Source organism: Stegostoma tigrinum, chromosome 50 (genome assembly GCF_030684315.1).
Source record: "Stegostoma tigrinum isolate sSteTig4 chromosome 50, sSteTig4.hap1, whole genome shotgun sequence".
NCBI lineage: Eukaryota > Metazoa > Chordata > Chondrichthyes > Orectolobiformes > Stegostomatidae > Stegostoma > Stegostoma tigrinum.
The window spans coordinates 888694-905357 of NC_081403.1; the positions used below are offsets into that span (position 1 = coordinate 888694).

At 57.2% G+C, this 16664-nt stretch overlaps 1 protein-coding gene across 1 annotated transcript in view; it reads left to right on the forward strand.

The window, feature by feature from the left end:
* Nucleotides 1-15031: 15031 nt before the first annotated feature.
* LOC125450308 (integrin alpha-D-like) overlaps nt 15032-16664 on the forward strand; it is a 25913-nt gene continuing 24280 nt past the window's right edge. The window contains exon 1 of the mRNA XM_059643269.1: nt 15032-15088. Coding sequence (XP_059499252.1) covers nt 15032-15088 — 57 coding nt within the window. The remainder of the gene's footprint in view (nt 15089-16664) is intronic.

The following is a 16664-nucleotide window of genomic DNA, read 5'->3' on the forward strand; positions in this document are numbered from 1 at the left end:
GGGCAGAGAGAAGGAGAGACAGAGAGAGAGTGAATGAGAGAGGGAAGTTCATAAAGCGAGAGGGCGAGACTGAAGACGGAGAAGGAGAGACAGAGGGATGAGACAGGGAGACAGAGGGAGAGAAAGATGGGGGACAAATGGGGGAGGGGGAGAGAGAGAGAGAGAGAGAGGAAGAGATATGGGGGAGAGAGAAAGAGAGAGGTGACAGAGAGAGGCAGAAAGAGAGAGGGAGAGAGAGAGGGATTGGGAGCGGGAGAGAGAGAGAGAGAGAGAGAGGGATGAAAGGGAGAGAGAGAGAGAGAGAGAAGGGGATGATGGGGAACAGGAGAGAGAGGGTTGAGAGAGAGAGATAGAGGGATGGGGAGCGGGAGAGAGAGAGGGATGAGGGGGGCATGGGGAGCAGGAGAGAGAGAGAGGGAGAGAGGGAGAGGGAGAGAGAGAGAGAGAGAGAGAGAGAGGGAGAGGGAGAGAGAGAGACGCTGAGGCCTGTGTGGTGGGCCGCTCAGCCCGATGGTACAGCAGGGGACAGCTTTCACCTCATAATGACTTGCCCTCACAATGCCAGCTTAGTAACGCAGGAGAGGCAGGGGGAGTGAGGGCACGGTGCCTTTCCTAGTGCCCAGCGCCCACGCCGACACACGCACACGCGCTCACACGCACACGTGCACACGCGCTCACACGCACGCGCTCACACGCACACGCTCACACGCACACGCTCACACGCACACGCTCACACGCACACACGCACACACCCCTGCTTCCTCGGGAATTGGGAGCGCACACGGCAACATGCGGTCTCTCCGGGAGAACTGGAGAGCGGGCACCAGCGACAAGGTATGGCAGGGAGTCCCGGTCATGGCGGGGGGCGGCGGGGGGGGGTTGCGGGCAGTGTAGAGGGAGCTTTACCCTGTATCTGACCCCGTGCTGTCCCAGTCCCTGGGAGTGTTTGATGGAGGGGACAGTGTAGAGGGAGCTTTACCCTGTATCTAACACCGTGCTGTCCCTGATATGGCGGTGGGGGGGGGGGAGCTGTGTAGAGGGAGCTTTACCCTGTATCTAACCCCGTGCTCTCTCTGTCCCTAGGATAGGGGGACAGTGTAGAGGGAGCTTTACCCTGTATCTAAACCCATGCTGTCGCCAAGAACAGGGGGACAGCGTAGAGGGAGCTTCACTCTGTTTCCAACCCCGTGCTGTCCCTGAGATGGTGGGGACAGTGTACAGGGAGCTTTAACCCCGTGCTGTCCCTGTGTTTTACAACCGTTGGGGCGGGGGGGGGGGGGCGCACAGGTCCGATTTCGCCTGCCTCCCCCTTTCTTGTGCCTGTAACCATGCGGCCCACTCCCTGACCAACTCTCCGTGTTCTGCTCTCAGGATAGAACGGCTCCGTGTATATCCAAATGCAGATTGCACCCCAACTGATGGGACACCATGTCAATGAGAAAGCTTCTGTGCTGCTCGGGATCCTCGCGAGTAAGTAACTCCCTCCCCACCCGCCCAGCACCACACACTCTTGGTCACGTCCGGGCAGCTCCAACGCCATTCGGCCCGTCGCCACAGCCCCGTTCCTGCTCCACCTGTCTCCCAGCACCTCTTCTCAGCTCGGTGCTCCCGTATTGTCGCCCACCCCCCCCCTCCCCGCCACCACCCGACTCCTCTTAGTGACAGCTCCACTTCTGCCGTGCTACCACACTTGCTGGTCCTCCTGGCAACCTGGCTGGTGTAAATTTAAACACAGCCCGGCAGTTAATTGTCGCTCTGTCCCTGCCAGTCTGGGTTAAATTTTGAGAAAGCTCGGCAGTTAACTGTCACTCGGTCTCCACCAGCCTGGTGTAAATTGATACAGGACAGTTCCCCATCGGCCAATCCCACCCTAACCCGCACATCCCTGGGCACTACGGGACAATTTCCCATCGGCCAATCCCACCCTCACCCGCACATCCCTGGGCACTACGGGACAATTTCCCATCGGCCAATCCCACCCTAACCCCCACATCCCTGGGCACTACGGGACAATTCCCCATCGGCCAATCCCACCCTAACCCCCACATCCCTGGGCACTACGGGACAATTTCCCATCGGCCAATCCCACCCTAACCCCCACATCCCCGGGCACTACGGGACAATTTCCCATCGGCCAATCCCACCCTAACCCGCACATCCCTGGGCACTACGGGACAATTTCCCATCGGCCAATCCCACCCTAACCCGCACATCCCTGGGCACTACGGGACAATTCCCCATCGGCCAATCCCACCCTAACCCCCACATCCCTGGGCACTACGGGACAATTTCCCATCGGCCAATCCCACCCTAACCCGCACATCCCTGGGCACTACGGGACAATTTCCCATTGGCCAACCCCACCCTAACCCCCACATCCCTGGGCACTACAGGACAATTTCCCATTGGCCAATCCCACCCTAACCCCCACATCCCTGGGCACTACGGGACAATTTCCCATCGGCCAATCCCACCCTAACCCGCGCATCCCTGGGCATGAACTGAAATGGCCCATCAGTCCCTGGGCATATTTATAAACAGGAATCCAATTCCCCTCAAACCCCCAAACCCGCCCCCAACCACCTCAGCACGGCCAATCGAAATCAGCCTGGTTTCAGTTCATAAACCGAGCGCGGCAGTTAACTGTCAGTCGTCGGCTCGCTGATGCACTTGCATTTTTGCCTCTGCCGGAGGGGACAAAACCGCGCACTTCAACTTCGATAGTGCGTCGTTGTCGGGGGGGGGGGGGGTGGTGGGGTGGCAATGACGAGGGAGCTTTACTCTGTGCCTAACTGCGAAATGATGGGGCCAGACCCCACCCTATCCGTTTCGACCATTTCCCACCCTCTGTGTTTGAACGCATAACCTTGCCCTTGTTTGGACCGAACTGAACGCGGGGCTGGGGAGCCACGAGGCAACAGCGATCACAAGTTCGGAGCGAGGACGCCGGGGGTAGTGGGGAGGGGGGGCGTGCGGTGGGGGAGGGAAGGCCGAGCTCGGGAAACGCCTCCCACCCTCCACCAGGTCTGGGAAGGCATCGCCTCCGTCCACCAATTTCCCACCTCACAAGGCCACCCTCTCCGGGCTGAATATCCCTCAGGGACGCCCCTTCACCCCGACTCCCGGACGGGTCTGGAGGAGTTGCTGGGTGGTGGCCGGGGGGGGGGGGGGGGGGTGGTGGGGTGGTGGCGAGCGTTTCCCTCGCCGCGACATTGTGATCGCTGTTGCCGAGTGTCTCGCCAACCCGCGTGCCCGGGCGGGCGGAGAAGTTGGAAGTCGGTGGGGTGGGGCGGGGAGTGGGCGGTCCGATTAACACCCCGGCCAACCTCTACCTCACCCCTCCCACCTTCCTCCCAACTCCCCCCCCCCCCCACCCCCAACCTTGCAGGATTCTGGTCATCGCCCCAAAAATGAGGATGGCACCGCACCCACTGTCGCGCCCCCGGAGCACCCACTGAGGACCAACTCCCTCGTCGAGAGCTACTACTACATCAGGACCCAGATGGCAGCGGTCGGGGGCGCGGAGGACGGGCCCCAGGAAGACTCCGCCAGCGGCGCACCCTTACTGGAGCCGGACCTCCCCTCCGAGCCGCCCGGCGGCCCGGCCGGCCGCCTGACGCCCTCCCCGCCGCCCCCGCTGCTCCCTCGGCGCTTGACCATCGGGGCACCCGCCGGCGCCTCCCGGGACGGGCCGGTCCGCGCCGGGCGGGACTCCCCGGAGCCCGGGGACCAGGGGGCCGACTGGGACCAGGTGCTGAGCATCTACGGGCCCGGGCGGGCGGAGGGGGAGGAGGAGGGGGAGGACGGCGGCGCCGCGAGGGGTGGGGGCCCCCCGCCCGTGCTCTACGGGGCTCCCTCGGAGGTCGCCCCCTGGGAGGGTAGGCTGGCGGCTCCCGCCTCCTCAGATGAGAAGTCGGCTTGGGGGGAGATCCTCACCATCTACACCCGGGATGAGAAGTCGGCCGCCCGGATCCCGGCGGAATCCTCCCCGGACGAGCGCTCCGTCTGGGGGAGGGTCCTCACCGTCGACGGCTGGCAGGACACCCCACCGCCTCCCCCTGGCCAACCGCCCCCGCCCCTGGGCTCCTCGTCCTCCTCGGCAGGAGAGAAGGGACCCCGGGGGGTAGGTGTGGCAGTGCCTGGTGGACCCCAGCCCCCTCTGCCAGTCCCCTGGGAGGCCCGGCTGCTCTCCGAGTCCTGGGGCTGGGTAGCGGCCCGGCAGACGGCCGGGGAGGGCGAGGAGAGGCCGCTCAGCCCGCTGGGGGCTGCCCCCGACTGGGCGCCGAGCCCGGCGGGCTCCCTCTCCGACCAGGCCCTGACCATCGACGGCCTCGACAGCTCCGACCGCGACCTGCCAGGGACCCCCTCCCGCCCCTCGTCGGCCGGCAGCGCCCTCTCGCTGGCCTCGGACCGCCTGGAGGCCGGCCGCACCTCCGACCGGCTCCTCCGGGCCCTGCCGCCCCCGGACGCCCCCTCCCCTCCGCCGCACCCCCAGCGGGCCCCCCCGGCCACGGGCAGCCAGTCCCTGCCGGAGTGGACGCTGCCCCCGGGGGTGCGGGCCCTGGTGGCGGGACGCCTCTCCCTGCCGCAGACACCGCCAGCCGCGGCCGAGCGCCCCCTTTGGGAGCTGCTGTTGGCAGCAGGCGGGGGCTCACCGCCGGCCCCGGAGGCGGGCCAGGCTACAGGCGGGGGGTCACCCTCGGCAGCGGAGGAGGAGGGGGGAGGGGCGCTGGGGCCCCCGCTGCCCGCAGGCAAGCTCCCCCTGCTGAAGCCAGACCTGGCGGCTGATGCGCTTTCCCTCTTGGAGCAGCTGCGGGCTACAGGCAAACTCTCGCCGCTGGCCTCGGGCCGCCTGTCCCTGCCCGAGCAGATCCTGGCCGCAGGCAAACTGTTCCTGCGGGACCAGGCGCTGGCTACAGGCAAACTGTCCCTGTCGGACTACACCCTGGCCGCCGCTGAGCCCCTCCTGCCAGAACAGGCGCCGGCTACAGGCAAACTCTCCCCACTGGAGCAAGCACCAACTACAGGCAAACTGTCCACGCTGGGGCAAACACCAACTACAGGCGAGCTGTCTGAGCAGACGATGACGACAAGTCAGCTGTCAGGGCCGGAGCGAACGCTGACTACAGGCGGACCTTCCACAGCTGAGCAGACACTGAGCACGTCAGCCTCCTGGTCAGAGCTGAGCTTGACTACTGACGAGCTGTCGGCAAACGAACAGTCCGTGGTTACAGCCATTAGAGTCGAGCTGTTCCGGCCACAGGACGTCCTGCTAACAGGTGACACACCATCGTCCAAACAGGCGGCTATCACAGGCGACGTATCGCTACAGGAGCACTCCCTGACAATATTCGAGATATCACCGCCGCAGCACATGTTTGCCATACGCCAGCTATTCCCAGGAGATGAGGTGCTGACTACAGGCGACCTAACTCCAGCAGAACAGGCACCGATTGCAGAGGAACTGTCACTGAAGGAAGAGGCCCTAACTACAGGTGGAACACCCCAGCCCCTGACTACAGATAAATTACCTCCATCAGAACTCCCCCTGGACCCGGGCCTAATATTACCAACAGAAAACAAGCTGACTACAGGCGTAATGCTGCTGCCAGACCGGATATTGACTCCAGGCGAGCTGCATCCACCAGGATGGACGCGTCCAGGGACAGCAGTAACTGCACGTGCGCTGTCACCAACAGGACAGGCTCTCAGTACAGGCGAAATATTACCAGCAGAGCGGACCCTGCCTACAGTCAAGATGTCGTCACCAGAACAGGGGCTGACTGGAAAAGGGCTAATGCCGAGTGAAATTTCAGAGTTGGAACAAGCACTTTCTATGGGTGAGGCATCACCACCAGAACAAGCCCTAACTACAGGCGAACTGTTACTGGTGAACCAGGCACAAGTTACAGGTGAACTACCTCCACCCGAAGAGACCGTAACTACAGGTGAACTTTCAATTTTGGAACAGACCATAACTATAGGTAGACTATTACTGACAGAAGAGAGACCATCTACAGGTGAAATATTGCCACCAGAACAGACGGCAACTACAGGTGAACTTTCACTGCTCGACCAGAAACTGGTTACAGGCAAAATATCATCACCAGAAGAGACCATAACAACAGGTGAATCTTCACTGCCAGATCGGATACTGACTACAGGCGAATTACCTCAACCAGAAGAGACCACGGCTACAGGTGAATTTTTCCTGCTAGACCAGAGACTGGCTACAGGCGAAATATCATCACTAGAAGATACCGTAACTACAGGTGAAATATCACTGACAGACCAGGCAGTGACTACAGTCGAATTACCTCAACCAGGCGAGACCATGACTACAGGTGAATCTTCACTGCCAGATCGGATACTGACTACAGGCGAATTACCTCAACCAGAACAGACCACGGCTACAGGTGAATTTTTGCTGCTAGACCAGAAACTGGCTACAGGCAAAATATCATCACCAGAAGAGACCGTAACTACAGGTGAAATATCACTGCCAGACCAGGCAGCGACTACAGGCAAACTATTACCATCTGAAGAGACCATTACTACAGGTGAATTTTCACTGCTAGACCCAAAACTGGCTACAGGTGAAGTATCACCAGAAGAGACCGTAACTACAGGTGAAATATCACTGCCAGACCAGGCAGCGACTACAGGCAAAATGCTACCACCAGAAGAGACCACGACTACAGGTGAATTTTCACTGCCAGATTGGATACTGACTACAGGCGAATTACCTCAACCAGAAGAGACCATGGCTACAGGCGAAGTTTCACTGCTAGACCAGAAACTGGCTACAGGCGAAATATCATCACCGGTAGAGACCGTAACTACACTGACAGACCAGGCAGCGACTACAGGCAAAACATTGTCACCAGAAGAGCCTGTCACTACAGGTGAACTACCTCCACTAGAGGAGACCAGAACTGCAAATGAAATATCACCACCAGAAGAGACCACGACTACAGGCGAACATTCACTGCTAGAGCATATATTGGCTACAGGCAAAATATCACCACCAGAAGAGACCGTAACTACAGGTAAAATGTTACTGTTGGAACAGGCGGTGGCTACAGGCAAAATATCATCACCAGCGGACACCATAACTACAGGTGAACTTTCACCGTTAGACCAGAAACTGACTACAGGCAAAATATCATTACCAGAGGAGACCGCAACTACAGGTGAACTTTCACTGCCAGCCCAGACACTGGCTACAAGTGAAATATTACTCCAAGAACAGGCACTACCCACAGGTGAACTACCTCCACCAGAACAGACCGTAGTTGCAGATACACTGCCACTGACATACCTGATGCTGACTACCGGTGAAATATCACAGTTAGACCAGGCACAGACTACAGGTGAACTGCCTTCCCCAGAACAGATCATACCCAAAGGTGAAATATCACTATTAGAAGAAAAACTGGCTACAGGCGAACTATTATTGCCAGCCCGGACACTGATTATGGGAAAATATTCACCACCATTAATTACAGGTGAAACGTTACTGCCAGACCAGACGCTCGTGAGAGATGAGCAACCTCAATTGGTGCAGACCCAAACTACAGGTAAAATATTATCTATAGGAGAAAATCTACCTGCATTTGAAATATCATCAATAGGATACAAGCCAACAACAGTTGAAATATCACAGCCAGACAAGCTACTGGCAACAGGGAAACAACCTCCACCAGAGGAGACCGCAGCTACAGGTAAAATGTTGCCTGACAAGACCCTGTCTAAAGAAGAACTATCTCCACCAGAACAAATTGTAATCACAGGCAAACAGTCGCCGCCAGAACAGATGTTGTCTACCATTGAAACATCGTCATCAGAACAGACACTATCTACAAGCGAAATATCACAGTCAGAACAGACACTGTCGACGGGCGAAGTGTCACCAGAGGAGATGCCGACTACAGGCGAAGTGTCACCTTCAGAACAGACACTGAATGCAGGTGAACAATCACCATCACAGCTGACTGTAGCTACAGACAAAACATTGCCAACAGGACAGAAGCTAGCTATGGATGTAATAACTCTGCCAGACCACGCATTGACATCAGGCGAACTGTCACCACGACACATCCTAACCATCCATGACACAGCTTCACCAGAACGTATACAGACCATCACAGAAATGTGGCCATCAGGAATAACCACGGCTACAGGCGAATTATCTCTACAAGAACAGACGCTGGCTACAGGCGAAATATCACCATCGGCACAAACTGAGTGTTCAGATGAGTTGTCACCAGCAGAGCCATTGCTGACTACAGGTGAAGTATTACCAGCTGTCCATACCCTAACTACAGGCGAAATATCTTCACCAGAATATACACAGATCGTCACAAAAATATGGCCATCAGGAATAACCACGGCTACAGGCGAATTATCTCTACAAGAACAGACGCTGGCTACAGGCGAAATATCACCATCGGCACAAACTGAGTGTTCAGATGAGTTGTCACCAGCAGAGCCATTGCTGACTACAGGTGAAGTATTACCAGCTGTCCATACCCTAACTACAGGCGAAATATCTTCACCAGAATATACACAGATCGTCACAAAAATATGGCCATCAGGAATAACCACGGCTACAGGCGAATTATCTCTACAAGAACAGGCGCTGGATACAGGTGAAATATCACCATCGGCACAAACTGAGTGTTCAGATGAGTTGTCACCAGCAGAGCCGTTGCTGACTACAGAGGAAACACCACATTCTGAACAGGCATTGGCTACAAGCGAACTATCACTTTCAGTCAATGCACTGTCCACAGCAGAGACTGAGCCATTGGGACTGGTCGTGACAATAGGCGAACCGTCTCAAGGAGAACAGGCACCAGCTACAGGTGAAATATCACCATTGGATCAGACACTGTGTTCCGGTGAGGTGACGCCACCAGATCAGGCACAGCCTACAGGCGCACTATTTCCATCAGAACATGCCATGACCCTAGGTGAGCTTCTGCCATCAGAACACTCCCTGTGTCTGGGAGAAGCAGAACAGGCACTGGCTACAGGCGAGATAACAACAGAAAAGGTGCAGTCTACAAGTATACTATTACTTGCAGAAGAGTTGTGGACTCCAGGTGAACTAACGTATCCTACACAGACCAAAATTACAGCAGTGCAACTGCAACAAGCAGAGGTACTGACTACAGGCGAAATATCACCATCAGAGCAAATTTGGTGTTCAGGTAACACCTCTCCACTAGAACAGGCGCTGACTGCAGGCGAGAGACCACAATCAGAAGTGAGTCTGTGCAGAGGCGAGACACCGTCAGGTGAAGAATACCTGTCTACAGAGGACAAATTACCACCAGAACAGAGATTGGCTACAGGCGAACAGTCACCATCAGAGCAGACACTAACTACAGGTAAAGCATCTCCATGTGAACAGACCTCAACTACAGGTGGAATGTCACCAGTGGAACAGACACTGACAAGAGAACTGTCACCACTAGAAAAGAGAGTGGCTACAGGTGAACTGCCACCACCAGAAGAGTCACTGAGTACAGGCAAAATATCTTCATGTGAGCAGATCACGGCTACAGGCAGAATATCGCAAACAGTACAAGCACTGGCTACAAGCGAGCTATCACCACTAGAAAAGAGACTGACTACAGGTGAAACGTCACCATCAGAACAGACGCTGCCTACAGGTGAAATAGCTCCACGTGAACAGAACCTGACCACAGCTGAACTGTCGCTATCACCAACAGCTGAGCCGACAGGAACTATAGGTGAAAGGTCATCAGCAGGAAAGGGGTTGGCCACAGGTGAACTGGCACCATCAGACCAGTCACTGACTACAGCTAAAATATCTTCATGTGAACAGATGCCAACTACAGGCGAACTACCACAACAAGAACAGTCACTGGCTGCATCTAAAATATCTTCGAGTGAACAGATCCCAACTACAGGTGAACTGTCAGCATCAGACCAGTCACTGACTGCAGCTAAAATATCCTCATGTGAAGAAATCCCAACTACAGGCGAACTGGCACCATCAGACCAGTCACTGACTACAGCTAAAATATCCTCGTGTGAAGAGATCCCAACTACAGGCGAACTACCACAACCAGACCAGCCACTGACTGCGGGTAAAATATCCTCGAGTGAGCAGATCACAACTACAGGCGAACTGGCACCATCAGAACAGTCACTGACTGCAGCTAAAATATCCTCGTGTGAAGAGATCCCAACTACAGGTGAACTGGTACCATCAGACCAGTCACTGGCTGCTGCTAAAATATCTTCATGTGAACAGATCCCAACTACAGGCGAACTGGCACCATCAGACCAGTCACTGACTGTGGGTAAAATATCCTCATGTGAAGCGATCCCAACTACAGGCGAACTACCACAACCAGAACAGCCACTGACTGTGGGTAAAATATCCTCGAGTGAACAGATCCCAACTACAGGTGAACTGGTACCATCAGACCAGTCACTGGCTGCAGCTAAAATATCTTCATGTGAACAGATCCCAACTACAGGTGAACTGGCAGCATCAGACCAGTCACTGACTACAGCTAAAATATCCTCGTGTGAGCAGATCCCAACTACAGGCGAACTACCACAACAAGAACAGTCACTGACTGCAGCTAAAATATCCTCAAGTGAACAGATCCCAACTACAGGCGAACTGGCACCATCAGACCAGTTACTGACTACAGCTAAAATATCCTCACGTGAAGAGATCCCAACTACAGGCGAACTACCACAACCAGAACAGCCACTGACTGCGGGTAAAATATCCTCGAGTGAGCAGATCCCAACTACAGGCGAACTGGCACCATCAGAACAGCCAGTGACTGCAGCTAAAATATCCTCAAGTGAACAGATCCAACTACAGGCGAACTCGCACCATCAGAACATTCACTGGCTGCAGCTAAAATATCCTCATGTGAAGAGATCCCAACTACAGGCGAACTACCACAACCAGAACAGCCACTGACTGTGGGTAAAATATCCTCATGTGAAGAGATCCCAACTACAGGCGAACTGGCACCATCAGACCAGTCACTGACTACAGCTAAAATATCCTCATGTGAGCAGATCCCAACTACAGGCGAACTACCACAACAAGAACAGTCACTGGCTGCAGCTAAAATATCCTCGAGCGAACAGATCCCAACTACAGGCGAACTGGCAGCATCAGACCAATCACTGACTACAGCTAAAATATCCTCATGTGAACAGATCCCAACTACAGGCGAACTGGCACCATCAGAACAGTCACTGGCTGCGGGTAAAATATCCTCGTGCGAAGAGATCCCAACTACAGGCGAACTGGCACCATCAGACCAGTCACTGACTACAGCTAAAATATCATGTGAAGAGATCCCAACTACAGGCGAACTGGCAGCATCAGACCAGTCACTGACTACAGCTAAAATATCCTCGTGTGAGCAGATCCCAACTACAGGCAAACTACCACAACAAGAACAGTCACTGGCTGCAGCTAAAATATCCTCGAGTGAACAGATCCCAACTACAGGCGAACTGGCACCATCAGACCAGTCACTGACTACAGCTAAAATATCATGTGAAGAGATCCCAACTACAGGTGAACTGGCAGCATCAGACCAGTCACTGACTGCAGCTAAAATATCCCCATGTGAAGAGATCCCAACTACAGGCGAACTACCACAACCAGAACAGCCACTGACTGTGGGTAAAATATCCTCATGTGAACCAACTACAGGCGAACTGGCACCATCAGACCAGTTACTGACTACAGCTAAAATATCCTCACGTGAAGAGATCCCAACTACAGGCGAACTACCACAACCAGAACAGCCACTGACTGCGGGTAAAATATCCTCGAGTGAGCAGATCACAACTACAGGCGAACTGGCACCATCAGAACAGTCACTGGCTGCAGCTAAAATATCCTGTGAAGAGATCCCAACTACAGGCGAACTGGCACCATTAGACCAGTCACTGGCTGCAGCTAAAATATCCTGTGAAGAGATCCCAACTACAGGCGAACTACCACAACCAGAACAGTCACTGACTGCGGGTAAAATATCCTCATGTGAAGAGATCCCAACTACAGGTGAACTGGCAGCATCAGACCAGTCACTGACTGCAGCTAAAATATCCCCATGTGAAGAGATCCCAACTACAGGTGAACTGGCAGCATCAGACCAGTCACTGACTGCAGCTAAAATATCCCCATGTGAAGAGATCCCAACTACAGGCGAACTACCACAACCAGAACAGCCACTGACTGTGGGTAAAATATCCTCATGTGAAGAGATCCCAACTACAGGCGAACTGGCACCATCAGACCAGTCACTGACTACAGCTAAAATATCCTCATGTGAAGAGATCCCAACTACAGGCGAACTACCACAACCAGAACAGCCACTGACTACAGCTAAAATATCCTCATGTGAGCAGATCCCAACTACAGGCGAACTACCACAACAAGAACAGTCACTGGCTGCAGCTAAAATATCCTCGAGTGAACAGATCCCAACTACAGGCGAACTGGCAGCATCAGACCAGTCACTGACTACAGCTAAAATATCCTCGAGCGAACAGATCCCAACTACAGGCGAACTGGCACCATCAGACCAGTCACTGACTACAGCTAAAATATCATGTGAAGAGATCCCAACTACAGGTGAACTGGCAGCATCAGACCAGTCACTGACTGCAGCTAAAATATCCCCATGTGAAGAGATCCCAACTACAGGCGAACTACCACAACCAGAACAGCCACTGACTGTGGGTAAAATATCCTCATGTGAAGAGATCCCAACTACAGGCGAACTGGCACCATCAGAACAGTCACTGGCTGTGGGTAAAATATCCTCATGTGAAGAGATCCCAACTACAGGTGAACTGGCAGCATCAGACCAGTCACTGACTGTGGGTAAAATATCCTCGTGTGAAGAGATCCCAACTACAGGCGAACTGGCAGCATCAGACCAGTCACTGACTGCAGCTAAAATATCCCCATGTGAAGAGATCCCAACTACAGGTGAACTGGCAGCATCAGACCAGTCACTGACTGCAGCTAAAATATCCTCGAGTGAACAGATTCCAACTACAGGTGAACTGGCAGCATCAGACCAGTCACTGACTGCAGCTAAAATATCCCCATGTGAAGAGATCCCAACTACAGGTGAACTGGCAGCATCAGACCAGTCACTGACTGCAGCTAAAATATCCTCGTGTGAAGAGATCCCAACTACAGGCGAACTGGCAGCATCAGACCAGTCACTGACTACAGCTAAAATATCCTCATGTGAAGAGATCCCAACTACAGGTGAACTACCACAACCAGAACAGCCACTGACTGCGGGTAAAATATCCTCAAGTGAACAGATCCCAACTACAGGCGAACTGGCACCATCAGAACAGTCACTGACTGCAGCTAAAACATCCTCATGTGAACAGATCCCAACTACAGGCGAACTGGCACCATCAGAACAGTCACTGACTGCAGCTAAAACATCCTCATGTGAACAGAACCCCACTACAAGCAAACAGCCGCAATCAGAACGGTCACTGGCTACAGCTAAAACATCTTCGCTTGAGCAGTCCCCAACTACAGGCGAACTGTCTCCACTGGAGCAGTCACAGGCTGCAGGTACTATACCCTCACACGGACAGACCCCAACTACAGGCAAACGACCACAATCAGACCAGTCACTGACTACAGGCGAAATATCTTTGTGCATACAGATCCCAGCTACAGGCGTAAGGATTCCGGCCACAACTGCACTGGGGGGGTCGGCGGCGCCACAGCGCCAGTGGACCCCGCCTACAGGTGAACAGCTGACGTCCGAGAGCCAGACCTGCTCTTCTTGCTGCTCCTCGGAGCGGTCAGGGGGTACGGAGGCCACGTCGTCGTCCGGGACGACGGCGGGGGAGGAGGAAGGGGAGGGGCAGGCCCGGGCGGCGGGCGGCCCGGGCCAAGGGGCCGCGCCAGGCTGTGCGCTCTCCATCCCGGCGTCGCCCCCGCCTCAGCTGATCCCCGCCCCAGGCACGGGCGGCGGGTCTGGGCTCTCCACAGAGACTGCCACCCTCTTCCTGGACGGGGTGTCACCCGCCGAGCTCACCCTCACCCCGGGCAGCCTGATGGGGGCTGGGGGGGCTTCCCCGAAGGGTGGCACCTCCAACGGGAGCGAGGAGCTCCGGCCGCGGTGGGGTGAGGCCCCGGCCCCTGGCTCCGAGGGAGCCCCCGGAGGCGGGAAGGGGGGCGGGCGAGTGGCCGAAAACCCCGAGGAGGGTCCCTCGTCCGGCCTGACCCCGGCCGTCTACAACCCGTTCGATGTGCCCTCTTCGGACCAGAGCACCGACACCGACAGCGCCTCCAGCAGGCAGGGCTCGCTGGGGGCGGAGGAGGGCTCTTCCGGGGAGGGGCCAGGCCCCGGCGCGCCCCCCCGGCCCGCCGCCCCCCCGTCCTGCGACCCCCTGGTCATTGTCACCCTCTTCTCCCACCTGGCCTCTGGCGCCGAGAGCGCGGGCTCCCGGGAGAGCCCATCTACCCTCACCGCCTCGTCCCAGGGGGGCGACACGGAGGGGCTGGGCTCCGACACCCCCCCGGCCCCCGCAGAGGCCTGTCCGTGCCCTAGCCCCGGCTCCCCGCCAGCGCCGCAGCCAACGGTGACGAATCCCGACGACTACGACCACGTGCTCTTCGGCATCCTGTACCCGCACCTGATGCCCCCGGTGGCGGTGACCAACAATGCCATGATGGAAGTGGCGATGGACGACAGGGAATTCTGGGCTACACTCTACTTTGGAGGGGGCGTGGAGAAGGCCCGGGGCCTACTGGTTCGCCGTATGAGGAAGGCCGGGCGCCTGGGAGCGCGCTAACTGGGGAACGAGAGAGGGCATGGTGGGATGGGCACGATGCCAACACTGCCCCTTTCCCACAATAAAGCTCCTCTCCTCCCGTGAGCCTCCTGACTCTTCCGTGCCTCTCGGTCCTCTCTCTCTGCCGACCAGGGTTCGGGGTGGGGGGCTGGCGGGGGAGGGCGCGTGGAGAATGGCGCCGGGCGCGAGGTGGGGCCGAGAACGTGGAGGAGCGCGCGGCGGGAGACAGGTGAGGCCCGCTCGACGGGGGGAGGCTGGGATGGGCCGAGCGGCCTCGGGTTGGAAGCGAACGGACGGGAGGGAGGGTTTTGTGAGTCTGTAGGCCCAAAATTGGGGGAGTGCGGTCCGGTGGGGTGGTGGGGGGAGGGGGGGGGGGTGTTGTCGCGCCGCGGCCGTGGGACCGCTTAGGGAACGCCGCGTCCCGTCCCGGTCCCCCAGCCACAGGAAGGGTATCGGAAAAAGGGGGACGTCGGAGGGTTCGCTGGCATGGCGGGCGAGTGGGGATGGAGGGCACACACAATGGCAGGCAGTTCAGCCTCGAGGGATGCGGGCACCTCGGACGTGGGCGCAAATGAAGGGGCGGGCGCTCACGCGGCGAGGTCCTGGATGGGGGGAGGTGAGGGTGGGGGGGGGGGGGGGGGCGCGTTTCCAGAGAGCGGCACGGCTCGAGGTGGCATCCCAGGAGACTCCCGTCAAGTCGAGTGCCGGGCCGACACGACAGCGATCGGGAAACTGGATGCCGGCCGTCGGGAACAACGGGAGGAAGTCGGCACGTCCAGGAGAGGCCTGGGCAGACACTCCGGGTCTGAAATCCTGAAATCACGGCCCCTCTCCTCTCCTTCTCTCTCTCTCTGCTTCCACGGATGCTGCCGGACCTGCTGAGTTTCTCCAGCAGCTGCTGCTGTGTTCGGAGACGAATGTTCGTGATCCACAACATCAGGTTACATTCCCCCCCCCCCCCCCACCAAGGGATTTAGAAGGGGCTTTCTCCTCCAGACGTGTGGAGGGTCAGCGCTGAGGGAGCGGGCGCTGTCGGAGGGTCAGTGTTGAGGGAGCGGGCGCTGTCGGAGGGTCAGTGCTGAGGGAGCGGGCACTGCCGGAGGGTCAGTGCTGAGGGAGCGGGCACTGTCAGAGGGTCAGGGCTGAGGGAGCGGGCACTGTCGGAGGGTCAGCGCTGAGGGAGCGGGCTCTGTCGGAGGGTCAGCGCTGAGGGAGCGGGCTCTGTCGGAGGGTCAGCGCTGAGGGAGCGGGCGCTGTCGGAGGGTCAACGCTGAGGGAGCGGGCAGGAGCGGGCGCTGTCGGAGGGTCAGCGCTGAGGGAGCGGGCGCTGTTGGAGGGTCAGTGCTGAGGGAGCGGGCTCTGTCGGAGGGTCAGCGCTGAGGGAGCGGGCTCTGTCGGAGGGTCAGCGCTGAGGGAGCGGGCGCTGTCGGAGGGTCAACGCTGAGGGAGCGGGCAGGAGCGGGCGCTGTCGGAGGGTCAGCGCTGAGGGAGCGGGCGCTGTTGGAGGGTCAGTGCTGAGGGAGCGGGCGCTGTTGGAGGGTCAGTGCTGAGGGAGCGGGCTCTGTCGGAGGGTCAGCGCTGGCTGGGTTTGGGTGAGATGCTCTCTGTGCCCCTGAAGCTGACGTGTGGAAGTGGACAGTGTGGAGGGGCGTCTCCGTCCGTGGGATCTTGCTGTGTCAATCTGCTGCCTCTCTCAAGGGGGACTGCAATGATCCACCCTTCTCCGGCACGAGACCCCAGTTCAGGGAGAACTCCTTCTCTCTCCGCTTCATCTGTATCTCTCTCTCTCTCTCTCTCTCCCCCTG